Source organism: Lepisma saccharinum, chromosome 13 (assembly GCF_977018435.1).
Source record: "Lepisma saccharinum chromosome 13, izLepSacc3.1, whole genome shotgun sequence".
Lineage (NCBI taxonomy): Eukaryota > Metazoa > Arthropoda > Insecta > Zygentoma > Lepismatidae > Lepisma > Lepisma saccharinum.
In genome coordinates, this window is record NC_139241.1 from 14825491 (window position 1) to 14844927 (window position 19437).

The 19437-nt window shown below is 38.9% G+C and overlaps 1 protein-coding gene across 7 annotated transcripts in view; it reads left to right on the top strand.

The window, feature by feature from the left end:
* LOC145997186 (protein lap4-like) overlaps nt 1–19437 on the top strand; it is a 320630-nt gene that overhangs the window by 208963 nt on the left and 92230 nt on the right. For all 7 annotated transcript variants that reach the window (XM_083133899.1, XM_083133902.1, XM_083133903.1 and 4 more), the window contains exons 14-19: nt 2062–2208; nt 3716–3874; nt 6879–6963; nt 8421–8602; nt 12813–12956; nt 17878–18159. In XM_083133899.1, coding sequence (XP_082990025.1) covers nt 2062–2208; nt 3716–3874; nt 6879–6963; nt 8421–8602; nt 12813–12956; nt 17878–18159 — 999 coding nt within the window. The remainder of the gene's footprint in view (nt 1–2061; nt 2209–3715; nt 3875–6878; nt 6964–8420; nt 8603–12812; nt 12957–17877; nt 18160–19437) is intronic.

The following is a 19437-nucleotide window of genomic DNA, read 5'->3' on the forward strand; positions in this document are numbered from 1 at the left end:
AATTTAGCTCTTTTATTCACATCAGGGTTGATAAAACTGCCAGGATGGCCATAGGAGGCAAGGAGAAATGCATTAGGCTTATGGGACCATTTTTTTAATTCGTTCTCGGGAATATCAAACATCCAAAGACGTAGAAAAGTACATGGATGGAAAAAGGATATGTTGAACTATGTCATAGTAGTAGGAAAAGTCGAAACTCCCATTTGATTAGCCGTAACTTGAAGTTGAAGTTGATTCCCCATAAGGAATACATGGGATTCTGTAAATACTTATTAATCATATTTTTCAAACATCGTGTCTAGCTTACTAATTAACTTGAAAAACAGTTTCCACTTGCAACATGGAGAGAAATTCATACTCTCTTGCATACTAATCCCTTTTTTAAATAGCAGTACCCAATGCGACGATATTGAAATAAATGCACAACTGGTGCGTAATTGTCCCTCTTTGCCTTAAGAGAATTTCTGCAACTTTTTGCACATTGCCTTCATTTCCAGTTGTTCTTGATGCACCTGGCCATGGATCATCTTCAATGCTCTCCCTGCCATCACAAAATCTTGCAAACCACTTGATAACATTCTTGCTACTCATAACTTCACCACCAAACACAGTTCAAATAATTATCCTCACAATTTTTTCTCAATTTTAAAACAAAATTTAATGTAAGCACACATGGCGTTTTTGCATAGGCACGAAACACACTGTTGCATTTCATGTTATACCTTGTGATCTATACACAACAGCACCATGAAACTTTTGGTGGTGAGTAGGTAAGCTATGTCTTTACGTAACTTGTATGTCAGTACAGAGATGGCACTGTGGGTAACATGCAGACACAGTCAGTTAGTTACCTTTTGACTGGACACACTGTGTGCAAATTTTGATAGGTAGTTCTAATAAATGAACTCCAAAATATGAGGGTGGATCAAATGAAAATGGAACAGGGGCTACAGAATGAAATCAACAAAGTTTATTTCAAACGTAATCTCCAAAGTTACTCAAGCACTTATCCCAATATTTCACCAAGCGGTGAATACCCTACTCGTAGAACTCCTGTGTCTGAGATCTGAACCAGTGGCAAACATTGTCCATGACGTTATTGTCAGAGTGGGAGTGCCGACCCTCCAATGCCTTTTACAACGGACCAGAGATATGGAAGTCACGTGGCAATAGATCAGAGCTATACGGTTGGTGTTCCAACACTGTCCACCCAAACGTTGCCAACGTGTTCTTTGTAACAACTGACATATGTGGCTGCACGTTGTCATGCAGCAAAACCACTCCAGAGGACAACAGGCCGGGCTGTTCGGCCTTGATTGCTGTTCACAAACAGTAGAGGGTACTGCAGTAACAAGCAGCATTGATCGTTTGATCATGGTCCAGGAACTCAAGGAGAAGGGGTCCTTCATGTTCGAAACAACATGTCAGCATCACCTGCCTGCCTACCTGCCTGCCTGCCTGCCTGCCTGCCTGCCTGCTTGCCTTCTCGGATGACACTGCTGCCCGACTGCCTATGCATATCATGTGCTAACGTGCAACTAACCAGGGCGAGTCCATTATGCAGTAGGGGTTTCCTTCTTTACCTCCCGCTCCACCTCCACACAGGGTTGTCACCACACACATACATAAATATATCCCAATACATCCACTGTTCCGTTTTCATTTGATCCACCTTAATATTAATAAATTACATTATATTGTTTCATCACAGTGTAAGAAATTTGCAGGGTCAAATTGTTGTTTTACATCACATGGATCGCTCTTTGATAAAGCAATAAAACTTGTTAAACAAAATCTTTACATAAGTCAGCTGGGACACTTACATGTGATAAGATGACACCTTTTCTTTTTTTCTTTTATGAAGAAGGAAGAAGTTGACAATAGGCAAGACTTAGCCTGTCTTTTGGTTTTGTTTAGTTGTGAACGTGTAGGCATGTGTGTTCATGTGGGTGGGTAGTCCAGTTGTAAGGAGGAAGTAAAGCCCCCATTTTCATATGAGGGACAAGGTCGTTTCCGAAGGTCAGCCATGATGCTGGTAGTAATTACACAATCATGTTTCAGGTTAAGATTCCAGTCAAGCAGGTTTCCCTCACAGCAGCCACCGTGATTCCTGACCAAATACCAGAGGATTCAGCCAATGAAGAGTCGGAGAATGACGAGGAATTTGAAGAAGCCAATGAAAAAGATGAGGAAAGTGATGAGGATGAGGTAAGCAAGAATTAATGAGAAATCAAGACAACTGAGCTAATTTTGTTTAGGTTAATACTGGCATGCCCATGTGTGTCAATATCTGAACAGATTGTCACATTATGACCACTGTGATCATCGTGCAAGATTTATCTTCCTTAGTTGAAGATTGTATTAATATTAGAATAACGTCAAGAGCTTTTGCGCATGAAATCTCCTTTGCACCTGTAGTTGCAGTAAGTGCTTAGATGTAAATAACACTATTAGCAGAGATATTATTGACTTATATATTTTTTTTTTTTTTGCTTTTGTTCTGTATGAATTGACGAATACTGAGCCTATACGGATGCTGGTGTATTAGTATCAGCCAATACCAGTTGTACAGGTACCGGAAAGTATTGGTTGAATTTTATTTACTAATACTGGCCGATACTTTCCCGGCATTTTGATCATTCAGATGTTCTGCAACATTGCTGTGTGACACTTTCACCGAGTCTAATTATTCTGCAAGTTAAAGTTTTAAGTTTCCATTGATTTTGTACCAATGCATTTTGTGATTACATAGCAGTCATTTTTGTATTCTTATGCAATGTTTTTAAAATTTTAGAGAGGAGAGGTAGGGTAGAGAAGGGGTAAAGGAGGGAGAAAATGATTTGAGTGTCTTTCTCTCTGTCCTTCCTTCCCCCCTCCTCTCCCTCTCCCCATGGGGAGGAGAGAGAGAGGGAGGGAGGGAGAGAGAGGGGGGAAGAAAGAAATCTCACCCCCTCCTGCCTAGATAGAGAGAGGAAGAAAGGCGTGTCTCTTCTCTCAGGAAGAGAAGGCTCGGCCGATATAGGCATATTGGTTTATCGGTAAACTTACCGATTTTTTTACCGATCCGATTTATCGATAAATATCTGATAATTTAGTGCAAAATTCTGCCATTTTGTTGTAATTTTTATGGATAATCTCCATACCCTACTTTCTAAAAAAGTAAATGTCTAAATATGCAATTTCTTTTGTACTGCAACTGCAGTCACCTCGAAACACACATTTATTAAGGAGGTCAATGAACCTTTCAGGTTCTTCAAGGACCATTTCTAATTTTATATTGGATCGGTAGAATATCGGTTATCAGTATCGGTAAATTTTATATCGGTACTTTATCGGTATCGGCCAAAATTTCATATCGGCCCATCCCTAATTTATATATGAGGAGGAGAAGTGCCTCTGCCCCTGCGGGATTGAGAGAGGGGGGAAGGGAGGAGAGAAGATGTTTTCCTTTCTTTCCTTCTCTCTCTCTCTCTCTCTCTCTCTCTCTCTTGAAATCAAAATTTAGGTATATAGATGCTTATAATCAGATTGGAATGCTCACCCACTAATATTAACTAAGATATCGAACAACTTTTAGTTATTACTATTTCAAGTGTTGGCAGGAATTGGTAAGAGTATCGGTATGGGCATGAGTTCAAAGTCATATCAGTTCAGTTCTAGAATTTGCAGAACATTCTGTGTATTTTTGTTGTGACGTGTTCCATAATTATCGCAGGAATCTGAAGAAAAGCACGTTATCTTCGAAGTGGAGGAAGAAGATAGTCGACCACGTTCCAACAGGCTAATTCGACGCGACACTCCTCACCACCTGAAGAACAAGCGAATAACTGCAGCACAATTAGACAAAGAGAAAATTCATTCAATTATAGCACAGGTTAGTGTCAGCCTATGTTTTTATAACTTGATGTTGCTACAAAGCATTAAAGTAGTTCCTCAAAACGTTCTTCCCCTTGAATGATGTCATGGTATGAATTTTATTAACGTCATATCCACCCCCTATACGCCTTCATGGCGTGGTGCTGTGCACAAGGGAGCACTTTACCTTTTACCTTTTTACCATGGATTAGAACAGGGTGCTTACTCACCGGGAATTCCTTGAATTCAGGGAATTATGCATGAATTATTGTCTGGGAATTATGCATGAATTATTGTCTGGGAATTATGCATGAATTATTGGCTCTGGGAATTATGCATGAATTTTTATTGACTCCAGGAATTATTGATGAATTCTATGTGAATTTTTCTCCGCAGACGTGAAAAATTGTAACTTATTAATCCAAATGAATTCATACATTTACAAATGCCCCGAAGCAAGTTTTTGACAGTTTAGCACTCTTACTTTTATCAAGGAAGGAAATGAAAAGATAGCAGCGTGGAAAATAAAAAAGGATTCTCTCAATCCATTTACTGTTAGTGTCCTGTGCAGAACGATCTATCTGACAGGCAGAAAGATTATTGCAAAATAAGATATCATGAAGTTAATTAGGTAAATTTCAGTTTGAAATTCCTATACAATTAACAATTTTTCGTAGATTAGTATATTCCGTAACATTTGTCACTTATGTTTGTATGTGGAGTGTTGAGTATCTGAAATGGCAAATATAAACTCTACACCTTAACCCTTAAATGCCAGGATGTGACACATAGCCACAAGGAATTTTTCTTTGTAGGGATGGGCCAATATGAAATTTTGGCCGGTACTGATAAAGTACCGATATAAAATTTACCGATACCGATAACCGATATTCTACCGATCCAATATAAAATTAGAAATGGTCCTTGAAGAACCTGAAAGGTTCATTGATCTCCTTAATAAATGTGTTTTTTTGAGGCGACTGCAGTGCCAAAGGAGTTGCATATTTAGACATTTACTTTTTTAGAAAGTAGGGCACGGAGAGTATCCATAAAAATTACAACAAAATGGCAGAATTTTGCACTAAATTATCATATATTTATTGATATATCGGATCGGTAAAAGAATCGGTAATGTTACCGATACACCGATATGCCTATATCGGCTGATACCGATAGAGTACCGATTAATCGGTCCCATCCCTACCTTGTAGTATGTGACTTTTTGGACATACTGGTTCTTGGATAATGTTTGGATATACATGTTTTGAGTTCTGCACGAGTCTTGAGGTATGTAATTAGCAGTTAGTAAGGTCGGCAGCCCTGTGATGGGAGGGTGGGCACTGGGCAGCCCTCTGAAAATCACCTTCGATAAGGTGAGGAATAAGAATAATTCATTGTGTTTTCCATTTCCATAGCATGTATTACACATATTTTGTGTGCTTGCTTACTCTGTAAATAATCCCCCCCCCCCAGATTTTTGGTTACCTTGTTATGAGGTGCTCTCATTTGTGTACAGATGTCCAGGCTAGAAGTAAGTATCCAGAATTACTGCTTATAATGTGAGAACCACTCATAGTGTTTTCACAAAGATGCTGAGATACATTTGTTTATTTTTGGATATCTATGAGGGCATGCTGAAAAATTATGCCTCCTTTTTTTTCTATTGGAAAACAGTTGAATTTATTTGAATAAAATATATGCAGGTAACTTTCCAGAACTTTATTGTCCTTATCGACAGATTTACTATTAACACATATGTCTGCCAATGAGAGACCAGTTTCTTAACGTCGTCACTGTAGAATTGTTAATCTTGACACAGAGCGACAGCCTCACTTCTGTTCAACATGAACTCCTCTCAAGTGTTCCTTAAGCTCTGACAATATTGTTTAAGAGCATCACCTTCAAGTTTCTAGCCATAAAGCAACTGTTGCCTAATGTTCAGTCTCTTTTGTTTCATGTCTGGAGTGAAATTCCGAGGCACCCATCATGCACAAAGTTTTCGGTATCCCAGATCTGTGATTATCACCTGCACTTGTTCCCATGTTATCTTAATAATCCTCAAATATGGAAAATACATTAGATTAAAAACAGCTCCAAATCCCAGACACTGGCCATCATTTTCCAGACAGGAACTTGTCAATAAGGAATGCGGTGTCAGACATTACCTAGGCTCCTGGTCACAAACGGCGTAAACATAAAACAGGTGAAACCAGGAAGAAGATACAGGTGACCGACTCTGCATTTGCTTAGTAAAATCTATGACAATAAATATCTGGGACAACAGAGGTCATTGGTCAGTTTTAGAGCGAACATTGGAAGGGGCAGAACAAGGATTGAGCGAGGAAACATTGGAGCGAGTTGAAAGTCAAACTCTCGAGATACTGTACAGTCACGGTCATAATTGCTCACAACTGAATTTCCATTTCCAGGCAGAGACAGGTAAACTTTTCCATCTTACCATGGTGATCCTTTCTTTCAGGGTATAAAACTCAAGTGTTGTGTTTTTCCATTCATGTGGACATTTATCACCTATCGCACGTTGCCATTAAGCTCACCATGAGTAGCGAATACGCCATTATTGAGGATGAATGATGAGAGACGGTTTTCTCTAATGAGTTTATCGACACGATTCTGATGACCTTCATCAGTTGCACTTTCACTCCATTCTTTGTCACACATGTTGAGAGTTCCTTCGCGGGGGTTTTCATTATGAGCACGAACAGCCCAACGTCTTGCAGTACTGATGTCTACACATTCATCCCCAGAAAAAGCCTTCATTCTCTGATTAATTTCAATTGCCACATTTTCTGCAGTTAGAAACTCGATCACTGCAAATAGAAGTTTGAAACCTGCAATGGAGAAGCAGGAATATCTGATGTGTACAATGCAGAATGAGTTTACACTGTAATGAAATAAATAAATGCTTTATTTTTTAGCACTCCCCCGTAGATCTCATATGATAGAATCCTTCATGTGTACTATGTGCGTGATGTATATATTGATATTCAAATTTTATGCTTCAGGTGAGTAAGAAGAAGGACGATAATGATGAGAAGGGATCGCTCTATCCAACACCACCGGAATCAATCGTAGACCATGGAAATGAAGGTAATTGTTTTAACCTTTAGCTCCCTGTAAGCCTCTTGTGCCAGGAAGTTTTCAAGTCTGTTCTTTTCAAATGTGCAATGCTGCACAAAAAATATTTGTAGAAGGAAAAGTATTTATCATGGGCAGTTGGGGAATCACACTCCTGTGGAAGGGAGATTTTGGTATCCCTTTCCCAAAAAAGCACTATTAGAAGGGGAAAGAAATAAATTCCTGTTTATAGAATCCTTGTGGCCCCTGCAATAAACAAAAGTGAATAATAAAATTCTAAAATGTGTTCCTGTTAGGGTTCTACAATTGTGCAAAATTGTGTTGGTAATAGTTTAATAGTTCATTGAACAAAAAAGCATTAAGCAAAAGGTAAAAAGGAGCATAATAGGTGCCAGTAAGTATCTTGGTCTGGCAGTGATCTTGGTTCATATTGCGTTGTTGTAGGTACCATGTATATTGCATACTGTTTTTATCTCCCGTGTGCTAAATAGGAGGTCAAACAGGGGTGGATGACAGTTTAAAAAATTCATTGTTCCGAATATTTTAGGTTCTTAATTTTTTTTTTTTTTTTGCTTTCTTTTTAATTCCAAAAGAGTTATATTTTCTCAAAAATGGCCTTTCATGATGCGTCAATTCAAGTAACTAGGCTACAGAGTATTTGTTAGAACCAGTAAATTGCTTATGAATAGTTCGCAACACTGCTTTTTGTGATATTTCATAATACATTTTAATTATTATTTTAATGATAAAGTGTGGGACAACCTTCAAGTCCTGGTCGAGCCTGTATTTTTCACTGTTTTTTCAACATAGTACATCTCCTGTGTGTACCAAATGATAAGGTAGTAGAAACTTGAATTAACCCTCCAAAGTTTTTCATTTTCCCACATTATACATTCAATTTTTGTGGTCCCAATACAGTAACATGTTATAAAATTTTCACAGTTGAATTTTTAATTATCTTGTCTTGGTTCTCTGAAAAACATAAAATTGAGTTTTCACTGTAATTGAGATTACACTGTGTTTACATTTTGTACATTTCACAGGGTAACCTGACTCTTAAAATGAAAAGGTTGTTAACACTGCTATAATTTCAAACTGGTTCTTTCTGATTGGATTGATTGGATTGATTTGTTGTTTGAAGTCCACTTTATGCATAGTAAGGCTAATCAGGACTGGACCTACAGTTTTTAAAGTGGGATCCGAACCACTTGTTCCTCCACCGGGTATCGAACCCGGGACTCCTTGATTACAAGGCGATGACGCAACCACTGCGCCATCGGGGAGGCCGAGGTTCTTTCTGATACTGAGGCCACTAATAATCAACTGATACATCAGTATCATTATCATCCTAGCCCTAGGTGCAGTTGTCTTTTTGTAGGCATTCACCATGTAACATTTACAAAAATTTTTATGAAAGTAGTATTGCAACGTGGTATTTTAATAATATATTTTTTGATTCCTTCTTACAGATATGGAGCCGACAATAGAAGTCCGAGAGGAACAGTTTGAAATCCACATTGAGCGCACGTCCGCTGGCTTAGGTTTGTCAATTGCTGGTGGGAAAGGCTCAACTCCATTCAAAGGAAACGACGAAAGCATATTTATATCCCGAGTGACAGATGGTGGACCAGCAGACTTGGCAGGGCTTAGAGTAAGTGCACCACACTGTTTTTAAATGTTTCTAATATTAGAATGCAAACTGTGTTGACTAGTGTGGATTTCTAAGTATAACTTACTTACTTCATCCAGCATCTATAAGTCTACAAGAATTCTGTTACATGCCTGATTCCTAGAGCCACACATTTCTGGTGAATACAACACATGATATCTTTACAAGAAACTGCATATTTCTGGATCAAAAGTGGTATATAAAGTGGCATATCGGTGTTAAAATGGCGAATAAAACCCTAAATTTGATTTAAAAACTATACTAATTACAAGGGAATGGATTTTTAGGTGCTAAAAAATAGGGATTTAGCACTTTATAAACTCCATTGTACGACTTTTAGGTGCTTATAATAAATTAATAAGCATAATTGTTAATTAATAATAATTTTAGGGAAAAAACTTGTTTTTGATGCAATGTGTATACAAAAGCTACTATTTTTAATGCAATTAATACTATTCTTTGATTATTAAAAATATACAATTTGTTCAATGTAAGAACTATATCATATTTTGAAGTATTGCACCACCATATGCTTTTTGATGTTCTGCGTATTGAAGTTCTTCAAGTTGTCCATGAGTAGGTGCTTGTACAGTAATGGACAATTGTGGATTGTAACAATCCCATTAACTTTCAGTGTGATCGTTACAACCCAGAAGTGTTCATGGAGAACCTTCTGTCCATGCTGCAGGAAGTTATTGGTTCAAACTTCATAAATTAATTTATGCACCTGCTCCTGATTCGCAAGGCATAGTGGTAACATTGTCAACTTGTAACAAAGAGGTCCTAGGTTCGATATCTGTTGGATGAACATAGTGCTTGGGATCCCACTTTAAACTGTAGGTCAAGTCCCGATTAATCTATCTGTGCATAGTCTGCTCAAAAAACTCAACCTCGAAACTAAAACCACAGGCAGGTTCGCAGTGGTCTTCCGTCCTTGATGAACAGCCTCTGTATTAGGGCAGTTGTAGTTTCTGGCGCAAATTCTCCCCTTTTGCCTAACTGTTGTGTGAATGGGGGAAATAGGCAATGTGCAGGTTTACCTTTCATACTTGTCATAGAAGGCACTCGAAACAGCCAATCAGACAGAGGCCACCGGCCACCGCTAGTTGCGCTGTTGTTAACTGTACGTCTGCTTCCACGTCGTCTGCAATTTTCGACATTTACTTTGTTTTTATAGTAGGGAAAGGAGATAATTTTTCTTTCCATTAAAATTATAACAAAATGACAGAATTTTACACTTAGAAAGATTTCGAAGGTAAAGGTAAAGGTAAAGTGGTCCCCTGTGCATAGCACCATGCCATGAAGGCGTATAGGGGGTGTGGGGGTAACGCCCCACACTTTCTTGATCCGGTCGTGAGTGGGGGTGATGTGATCAGCATCACGCCCCTGACCGCCTTTACCCCCCAGGGTTTCCCCCAGATTTCGAAGTTGTTTGAAAAATGCGAAGACATTGCCAGGAGCTGACATTAATTCAGACCACATCTTGCTAATAGGAGAAATCAATCTTACATTGAAGAAGATAACACAAAACCAGGTGAGCAAGAAACCCCACTTAGAGAAGCTAAGGGAAGAAGAAGAAAGACAAAAATTTGCAGAACATTTCCAAGGAAACTATACTAAGTTTAAAGCTAGTTGTAACAATGAGATGTGGGATGGAATAAAAAGCTGTTTACAGAAGGCAGTGGATGAAACAATAGGCTATAGGGAAAGGAAAAGTGCAAAGAAACCATGGATTACTGGAAGTATGCTGGAGAAAATGGAGGAAAGGATAAAATGGAAGAATGTAAATACAGAAGAGGGAAGACACAATTACAGGATACTGAATAACCAGCTAAGAAGAGAAACTGACAGGGCAAAAGAACAATGGATGAAACAAAAATGTGAAGAAATTGAAGAACTGGAAAAAAGAGGAAGGTATGACTTGATGTATCGTGAAGTAAACTGCTTGGGCTTCCAAAAGAAGAAATGGAAAACAATGTGGATGATACAAGAGGAGGAAGGATGTGAAATCACAGACAAAAAAGGAATATCGAATGTGTGGGGAAAGTACGTTGAAGAATCGCCCAGACAGTCTGAATGTAGAAAATGAAGACGACGTGCCTGATGATGAGAAAGGATACTATATCCTGAATGAAGAATTTGAGCAAGCACTCAAAGAAATGAGGAATGGGAAAGCAACGGGCACTGATGAAATTCCTGTTGAACTTATCAAATGCCTTGGAGATGGAAAAAGACAAATACTGCACTTATGCAATGAAATCTATGAGAAAGGGGATTGGCCACAAGATTTCACGGAGACTGTTTTGGTACCTCTGCAGAAGAAGAGCAGTGCCAGAAAATGTTCTGAGTACAGAACAATCAGCTTGATATCTCACTCGGCAAAAAATTCTTCTAAGAATTCTGAACAGATGCCTATTCTCGAAGGTCAGTGGCGAGTTAGAGGAAGAACAGTTTGGTTTCAGGAAAGGAAGAGGTACAAGGGATGCAATTCATTTACTGAGGACCATTGGGGAAAGATATTTAGAGAAAGGAAAGGAGGTGTTTGTAGTATTTGTAGACTTGGAGAAAGCCTTTGATAGAGTGAATTGGATTAAATTTTCAGAAATTCTGAAGAAAATTGGTGTAGATTGGAAAGAGAGAAGACTTCTAAGCAACTTATACATGAATCAACGAGTTAAAGTGAGAACAGGAGATGAAATGACAGAAGGCTGTGAAATTGGAAGAGGAGTACGACAAGGATGCTGCCTATCGCCTAGTTTGTTTAATATCTATTTAGAAGATATAGTGAAAAATTGTTTCCAGCGCACAGGAGGTGTCAAATTGGGAGGAAGAAGAATAAACTGCATAAGATTTGCTGATGATGTGGCATTATTCGCTGAGGATGAAATAACCATAAATAGTATGTTAGAAGAGTTAAACAGCAGCTGTGAGAAGTATGGGATGAAGATTAATGTAAAGAAGACAAAGGCAATGGTTATAGGACGGAAACCAAGGAATATTAATGTGAGAGCAAACAGTGAAAGAATCCAGCAAGTGGATAGCTTCAAGTACCTCGGATGCACTATAAGCAGTGACATGAGCTGCAACCAAGAAGTGAAAATGAGAATCGCAATAGCAAAAGAAGCTTTCAATAGAAGAAAAAATGTTTTTTGTGGACTCATGGACATAGGTCTAAGGAAGAGATTAGTGAAATGTTTTGTTCTGCACTATATGGTGCAGAAACCTGGACGTTGAGAAGAAATGAAGAGAAACGACTCGAAGCTTTTGAAATGTGGACATGGCGAAAGATAGAGCATGTAAAATGGACGGACAAGGTAAGAAACGAAGCCGTACTGAAAAGAGTTGGTGAAAAAAGATCTATACTGGAGACCATCAAGAAGAGGAAAAGAAACTGGTTAGGACACTGTCTAAGAAGGAACTGTCTGCTAAGAGATGCCTTGGAGGTAATGGTTGAAGGAGGAAAAGTCCGTGAAAGAAAGATATACCAGCTTATGGATGATATTAAATTAACTGGGTTGTATGCTATTACGAAGCGTAAGGCAGAGAATAGGGAAAGCTGGAGATTGCAGTGAAAAACCTGCCAATTAGGCAGAAAACAATGAATGAATGAATATATATTCACTAAAATTATCGATAATGTTACCTTTAAACCAATACACAGATATGCCTATATTGGCTGATACCAATAGAGTGCCGATTAATCAGTCCCATCCCTACTTACATTTTCCTGTGTGAGCTCATTGCAGTTGTTCACATCTTACTTAAAATGTAATTCAGGTACTCACGTGTTCCGCGAATCTGTTTTAAGTAATTTTTTACAAATTCCAACGAGGATGGTGGTAGTGGCCACCGAAATTAATAGAAAATTACTTAAAACAGCTTCGTGGAAATTGTGAGTACCTGAATTATCTATTACCGTTCTTTCCCATAATATGAATTAAACGGTAAATTGAGTCATGAATAGCCTATCTGAGCATCAACTAGACCTAAAGCAAATTTTACTCGTACAGTAAACCCAATTACAACAACTTTGGTTCTGGAGCCAACCAAGCCTTCGGCCCATATTTGGCATACATCTGCAAATGAAACATTGAACAGATGATAATCTTCATCTTCATGTGATGTCAAGGTTTGTTGCCATAATAATAATATAACCTATATTTGTTCACCGTTTCTGTCTTTTCTTCTCCAGACCGCAGATAAAGTGCTGTCAGTCAATGGCACTTCCTTAGTTGAGGCTGACCATTACGACGCAGTGGAAGTTCTGAAGACTGCAGGCAACAGGCTAGACCTTGTTGTAATACGAGAGGTTACAAGGCTTGTACCACCTGCAAAGGTAAGATAAGTTAACATCAGTTTTAATTGTAATTGAACTGTGAGTGTTTTTGTTATTTGCAAACAGAGTGGAACCCTGGTTTTATATTCCTGTATTTTACATTTTATAAATTTCCCTATATCTACAGAATGGAGCATTTTTGGCTACCTGGTTTTGAGTTGGAAGCACTATGTGACAGTAAGAGTAAGGGAAGAAGGAAGACTTGCACTGAGTAATTTTGACCTTGGATTTCAATAGCCATGGAACGCTGGCTCATGCATTTTTGTGCAGTAATGTATTCAAACTCCCTCCTAAACGAACACTGCACTGAGACTATTGATTTGTTTTCAATATTTTTTCTCCACAATATATACGCTGCTGCACTCAACAGCAGCAGCAAGCCTGCCTTCTTCCCTTACTCCTTCTGTTGCACAGTGTTTCCAACTCAAAACTAGGTAGTCAAGAATGCTACACTCTGTGTATTTTCCTGCATTTTAAGTTTCTAATGTTGGCCCCCGTGAAGAGTGTAAAAACGAGGTTCCACTGGAATCACCAAAATGAACTTCTTACCCATACTGGAAACATTGATTGATTGATTGAATCAAGTTATTTTTACATCACTCTTTTGTCACTTTTGGCTACTCAATGATTAGGATGAATGGCGATATGATGAGATGGATGAAGGAACAATCACAAACACAAATAGATTAAACAAAATAAGCCCTGCACAGGATTATCCTGGCCACAGATTCAGGCACCAGAGCCTCGTTAGTCTGCATAATGCAGTTTCGAGAAAGCGTCACTGCTTGCATTCCTAATCTACATCCATGTTCTCTTGCATGTGATATACAGCGTGTCCGTAAAGTAGAGGTCTGCACGGGCCTAAATTGTAAGGCCCGAGTCCGGCCCGGCCCGAGGAAAAGAAACCCGAACCCGACCCGAGTCCGATAATAAGTAAACATGAGCCCGGCCCGAGCCCGAAAACATAATTAAAGTTACTTTCCAATTCAGCATTTGAAAAAAAATGGGCACTGTTGTACTTCGTTAACTAGCTGTTATAAAAAATGTATTCTCATTCTCGAAGTAAACCATAATTTCAATAATTAAAAATTATTTTTCGATGACAATATTCGCTAACAAAATAGCCACGAGGCCCGGGCCCGACCCGAGCCCGAGAAGTTCTGGTTATTTATGGCCCGAGTCCGGCCCGAGGGCCTGGCCTAGGCCCAAGGGCCTGGCCCGAGCCCGTGCAGACCTCTACCGTAAAGTCATGGTGCACTTTTGACCGGTCACAGGAAAGCAACAAACAAGATAGAAATGTGAAATCTTCACCAAATAAAAGGAAAACTCTCCAAGTTTCTGTACTATGATGCGCAAGCGTGTGTGCACACAGGTGATGACGCAACACTACGAACTGCGCAGCAGCAGATCAGCCCTCACCCACGCCAGTCGTGATGTGGACAGTACAGAGGAAAGTCCAGTGTGTTCTGTGGCTTGCGAAGTTCGAATCCGTGAGCAAAGTGCAACGTGAATATCGTCGCGTGTACAATGAAGCGCCACCACATAGGAATAACATTAATCGGTGGGATAAGCAGTTGAAGGATATCGGCAGTTTGTTGGACAAACCCCGTTCTGGTAGGCCATCGGTAAGTGACGAGTCTGTAGAGGCTATACGGGAGAGCTACCTAAGGAGCCCTAAAAAATCTGTGCGTGCGTGTGCTCGATAATTACACCTAAGCAAGACTACAGTTCATAAGGTGTTAAAGAAACGTCTGCGTTTTTCGGGTTACAAATTGCAGCTGTTGCACTCTATCAAACCGGTGGATAGACCCACCCCCCTAATCCCACACTATTCACGTTTGCTACAGATATGCTTCATAAGATCGACAATGATGAACGATTTCTGCAGAAGATTGTGTTTCGCGATGATTCCATGTCTGTGGACATGTTCATCGCCATAAGGTCCGAATATTGGCTGCTGAAAATCCTCGTGCCTACGTTGAGTACGAACGTAACTTATGTGCACCATGACTTTACGGACACACTGTATAAGTAAAGGTCAAAAAAGGTAAAGTGCTTCCGTGTGCAATGCACCATGCCTCGAAAATGAACCCCCTTGGTATAAGGCGGATAGAAATAAGAAATCAGGCTAGACTTAGGTGGTTAAATAACTCTGATGATACAAATCTAAGCAATTATAATAGAATAAAGCGAGAAGTTAACCGCACGTTTAGAAGTAAAAAAAGAGATTACTTGAAAAGCAAAATTAACGAAATTGAAACAAACAGCAAAAATAAAAATATCAGAGATTTATATAAAGGTGTAAATGAATTTAGAAAGGGGTGGCAACCTAAAGTAAACTTGATAAAAGATAAAGACGGTGATTTTCTAGCTGACCCAAGCGATATTCTAAATAGATGGAAGAACTACTTTAATGACCTTTTAAATGTGCACGTAGGAGATAAATCAGAAGTAAATGAAGTACACACAGCAGAACCTTTAGTTCCAGAACCTAACTTGACTGAAGTTAAAGATGCTATTAAACGGCTAAAGAATAACAAAGCACCTGGCATTGATTTAATACCAGCTGAGTTAATTAAATATGGTGGAAATTCATTAATATGTGAAATTCATAAATTAATTTGTTTAATATGGAATAAAGAAGAAATCCCTCAACAGTGGAAAGAATCCATAATTGTTCCTGTGTTTAAAAAAGGTGATAAAATGAACTGCAATAATTACCGTTGAATTTCTCTACTCTCAATAACATACAAAATATTGTCTAACATTCTTTTAACAAGACTAACCCCATACGCTAATGAAATTATAGGTGATTATCAATGTGGATTTAAACGTAACAGATCAACTACAGATCAAATTTTTCACATCAGACAGACACTTGAAAAAAAGTGGGAATATAATCAAAATGTCCATCAGCTATTCATTGATTTCAAAAAAGCATATGATTCGGTCAAAAGAGATAAATTATATAATATATTAGTAGAGTTTGGAATACCTAAGAAGCTTGTTAGTATGATAAAAATATGCACCAGTGAAACAGAAAGTAAAATTCGTGTGGGTAATAATATGTCTGACAAATTTACAATTCATGATGGGTTAAAACAAGGAGATGCATTATCTCCATTGCTCTTTAATTTTGCCTTAGAATATGCTATTAGGAAGGTAAAAGAAACTAACGAAGGACTAAAATTAAATGGTGTGACTCAGTTGTTAGCATATGCAGATGATGTAGACTTACTGGGGGATGATGTGAATACAATTAAGAATAATGCTAAAATATTTTTCAAAACTGCTAAAGAGATAGGTTTGGAAGTTAACAAAGAGAAAACTAAATATATGCTTACAGGCCGAAACCAAGTGTTAGGTAATAATCAAAATCTAATTATTGATAACAACTCGTTTGAGCCAGTTTCCAAATTCAAATACTTAGGAGTAATATTAACAAATGAAAATTATATTAAAGAGGAAATAAAAAGTAGGCTTAATTCAGGAAATGCATGTTACTTCTCTCTTCATAAACTTTTGTCTTCTCGTTTAATATCTAAGAAACTAAAAGTTAAAATATACAAAACAGTAATTTTGCCTGTAGTATTATATGGGTGTGAAACTTGGTCCCTTACATTGAAAGAGGAACATAAATTGAGAGTATTTGAAAATAAGATCCTTAGGAAAATATTTGGACCTAAAAGGGATGAGGAGACAGGTGAGTGGAGAAGGTTACATAATTTAGAACTACATAATTTGTACTCATGTCCAGATATTATTAGAATAATTAAATCAAGAAGACTTAGGTGGGCAGGCCATGTGGCACGAATGGGAGAGGAAAGAGGAGTTTACAGGATTCTTGTTGGGAAACCAGATGGTAAGAGACCTGTAGGAAGGCCAAGACGAAGATGGAGGGACAACGTTGAGATGGACCTAAAGGAAATCGGTAGGGATGGAAAAGAGTATATAGATCTTGCTCAAGATAGGGACAGATGGAAGGCCTGTGTTGCTGCAGCCATGAACCTTCGGGTTTAAGAAGGCTAGAGAGTTAGTTAGTTAGTTGGTATAAGGCACTTTAGGGTTCAATTTGTTGCAAATTCGCTGTACTATCATGCCTTCAAAGGAATACGTCGAGTTTGAGGTAACCCTGTATATATGGAGTGTGTAAATTCCTTAATGGAAGAAATCTTGTGCTGCTAACTGCTAGTTTGAAGGTCCTGAATGTGCCTCATATAAATGTTACAGTAATCACAGAAAGAGTACATATTGTGAAGATCTTTTATTAAAAGTAAAGAAGGAATGAGCAAAACCACTTATAACATTTTTAAGGATATTTCACACGATTTTTCACTTTGTAATGTAATGTTCTGCAACACCAAGAAAAGCAGTGCTACTCTGGTGGAATTCGAGCATGCACCTTCCGTCACATGGGATGGATAAGAGCAGTATTTGTTGGGCGAGAAATAATAGAAAATAACTTCCTGAGCACTGAAATTCCATAATGTAATTTTGATTTCGCTTTTTACTATTACAGAACAAATAAGGTGGTTAAAGAGTGAAAGCTTTGGGATGCTAAACACAGTGGAGGGAGAGGGGGGAAGTGGCATGCATAGAAGACTTACTGTTTACACAAAAGGATATTCTCCTCTTGGTCCACATAGCAACAGGTGACTCATTGAATAGGTATGATGTTATTCACTCCTTATCAGCATAGCAACAGCTCTACGACCTACAACTAAGGAAGCCATTTCTTGAAACTGGATTGTACTGCGCATTATAAAGGAGATATAATTTTTTGTAACTTTTACCTATCAAAAACCAGGGTGTGCATTATACACGCACGCGCACTATACACATGTAAATACGGTATTGGCCGAAATGAATAGAGTACCGATTAATCTGTCCCATCCCTAATGTTTATATACTTTTATTCCAGGCTCCTCCCCCTCAGCAGGCGGAAACCAGGTCACCAGTGTCTACTCCGACCTTCAAGCAGGCTCCCCTCACCACCTCCACCCCAGACACCGTCTCCATCTCCAGCAGCCAAGGAACAAGCAGAGCCCCCAGCGTTGCATCACACGCATCTGGACCAGTCACTAGCTATGAAAATCATAACCATATCCCCGAGAAAGCCTCTGAGGCTCCCAGTCATCCGCCGCAGGTGAATGCGGTGCCGAAACCAGCGTCTGTTCAGGGTGAACTGGACAGGAAAGGAAAGGTGAGTTACCCCTCAAATAAGTCTCATTTACTGGTTGATTCACAAGCATGGGGACTGCCAGGAAAGGTGTTTGTGCAATTATAATGTAAATTAGTCCTAGAAGAAACTAGGGATGGACTGATGTGAAATTTTCGTTGATACCGTTAGTGTACCAATATAAAATTTGGTTCTTTAAGAACCTGAATGGTTCATTTGATCTCTTTAGTAATTATTTGTTACAAGGTAATTGCAGTGCAAAAGAATCTGGAGATTTAAAGACTTACTTGTAAAGAATTAGGAATGGGATGTATTATGTTTATATCCATAAAAATTATAACAGGAAAGCAGAATATTGTACTAAATATAAGGTATTTATAAATACGAGGTTTATTTTTTAATTAGGGGCCATTTTGAAATAAAACGAAAACCTGGAAAGGAAGAAATTTAATTACCTCTGTGGCTGTTCATATGTACATTCAGCTACTTCTCAACGTAGTTCCCATAGTTGTTGAGATACTTGTTGTAGCGGTAGATGAGCTTTTGTAGACCCTCATCAAAGAAATGTGCCGCTAGGTCAGACAGCCAATCCATCATGGTCTGTTTAGCTTCATCGGCACTGTTGAATCGCTTCCCAGTTAGGAAAATCTTCAAGTGGAGGAATAGGTGCTAATCGCTAGCGGCGAGATCCAGACTATACGGAGGGTCGTCTATCGGCTCCCTGGCAAATGAGTCAATGAGCAATTGTGTGGCCGTGCCTTGTTATGCAGCAACATGATACTGGAAGACAACATTCCTCGTCGTTTATTCTGTATTGCTTGCCGAAGTTTCTTGGAGAGTTTTGCAATACACGGCTGCATTAACTATTTGTCCATTCCGCCGAAACTCAATCAGAAGCATCCCGAACCTGTCCCAGAAGACAGTGAGCATGCGTTTCTTGGTGGACGTCGCTTGCTTGAACTTCATCTTTGTGGGGGATGGTGTGTGGCACAATTCCTTGGATTGTTGTTTTGTTTTTGGGGGTGTAGAGGGACACACATGACTCGTCCCGAGTGACGATATGGCTCAACAGTTCGCCAGCTTCACTTTGGTACCGTGTCAAAAAAGACAATGCACTTGCCATTCGCGTACTCTGTGAGCATTTTGGGCATCCACTGAGTACGCAGCTTTCTGAACTTCAAATTCTCCATTAAAATCGTCTGCAGTACAAAACGTGAAGCTAGTGGAAACAAATTGGACAGCGTTGACACTCAAACGGCGGTTGGCTCGTATCACACCCTCAACATCATGCACCAATGAGTC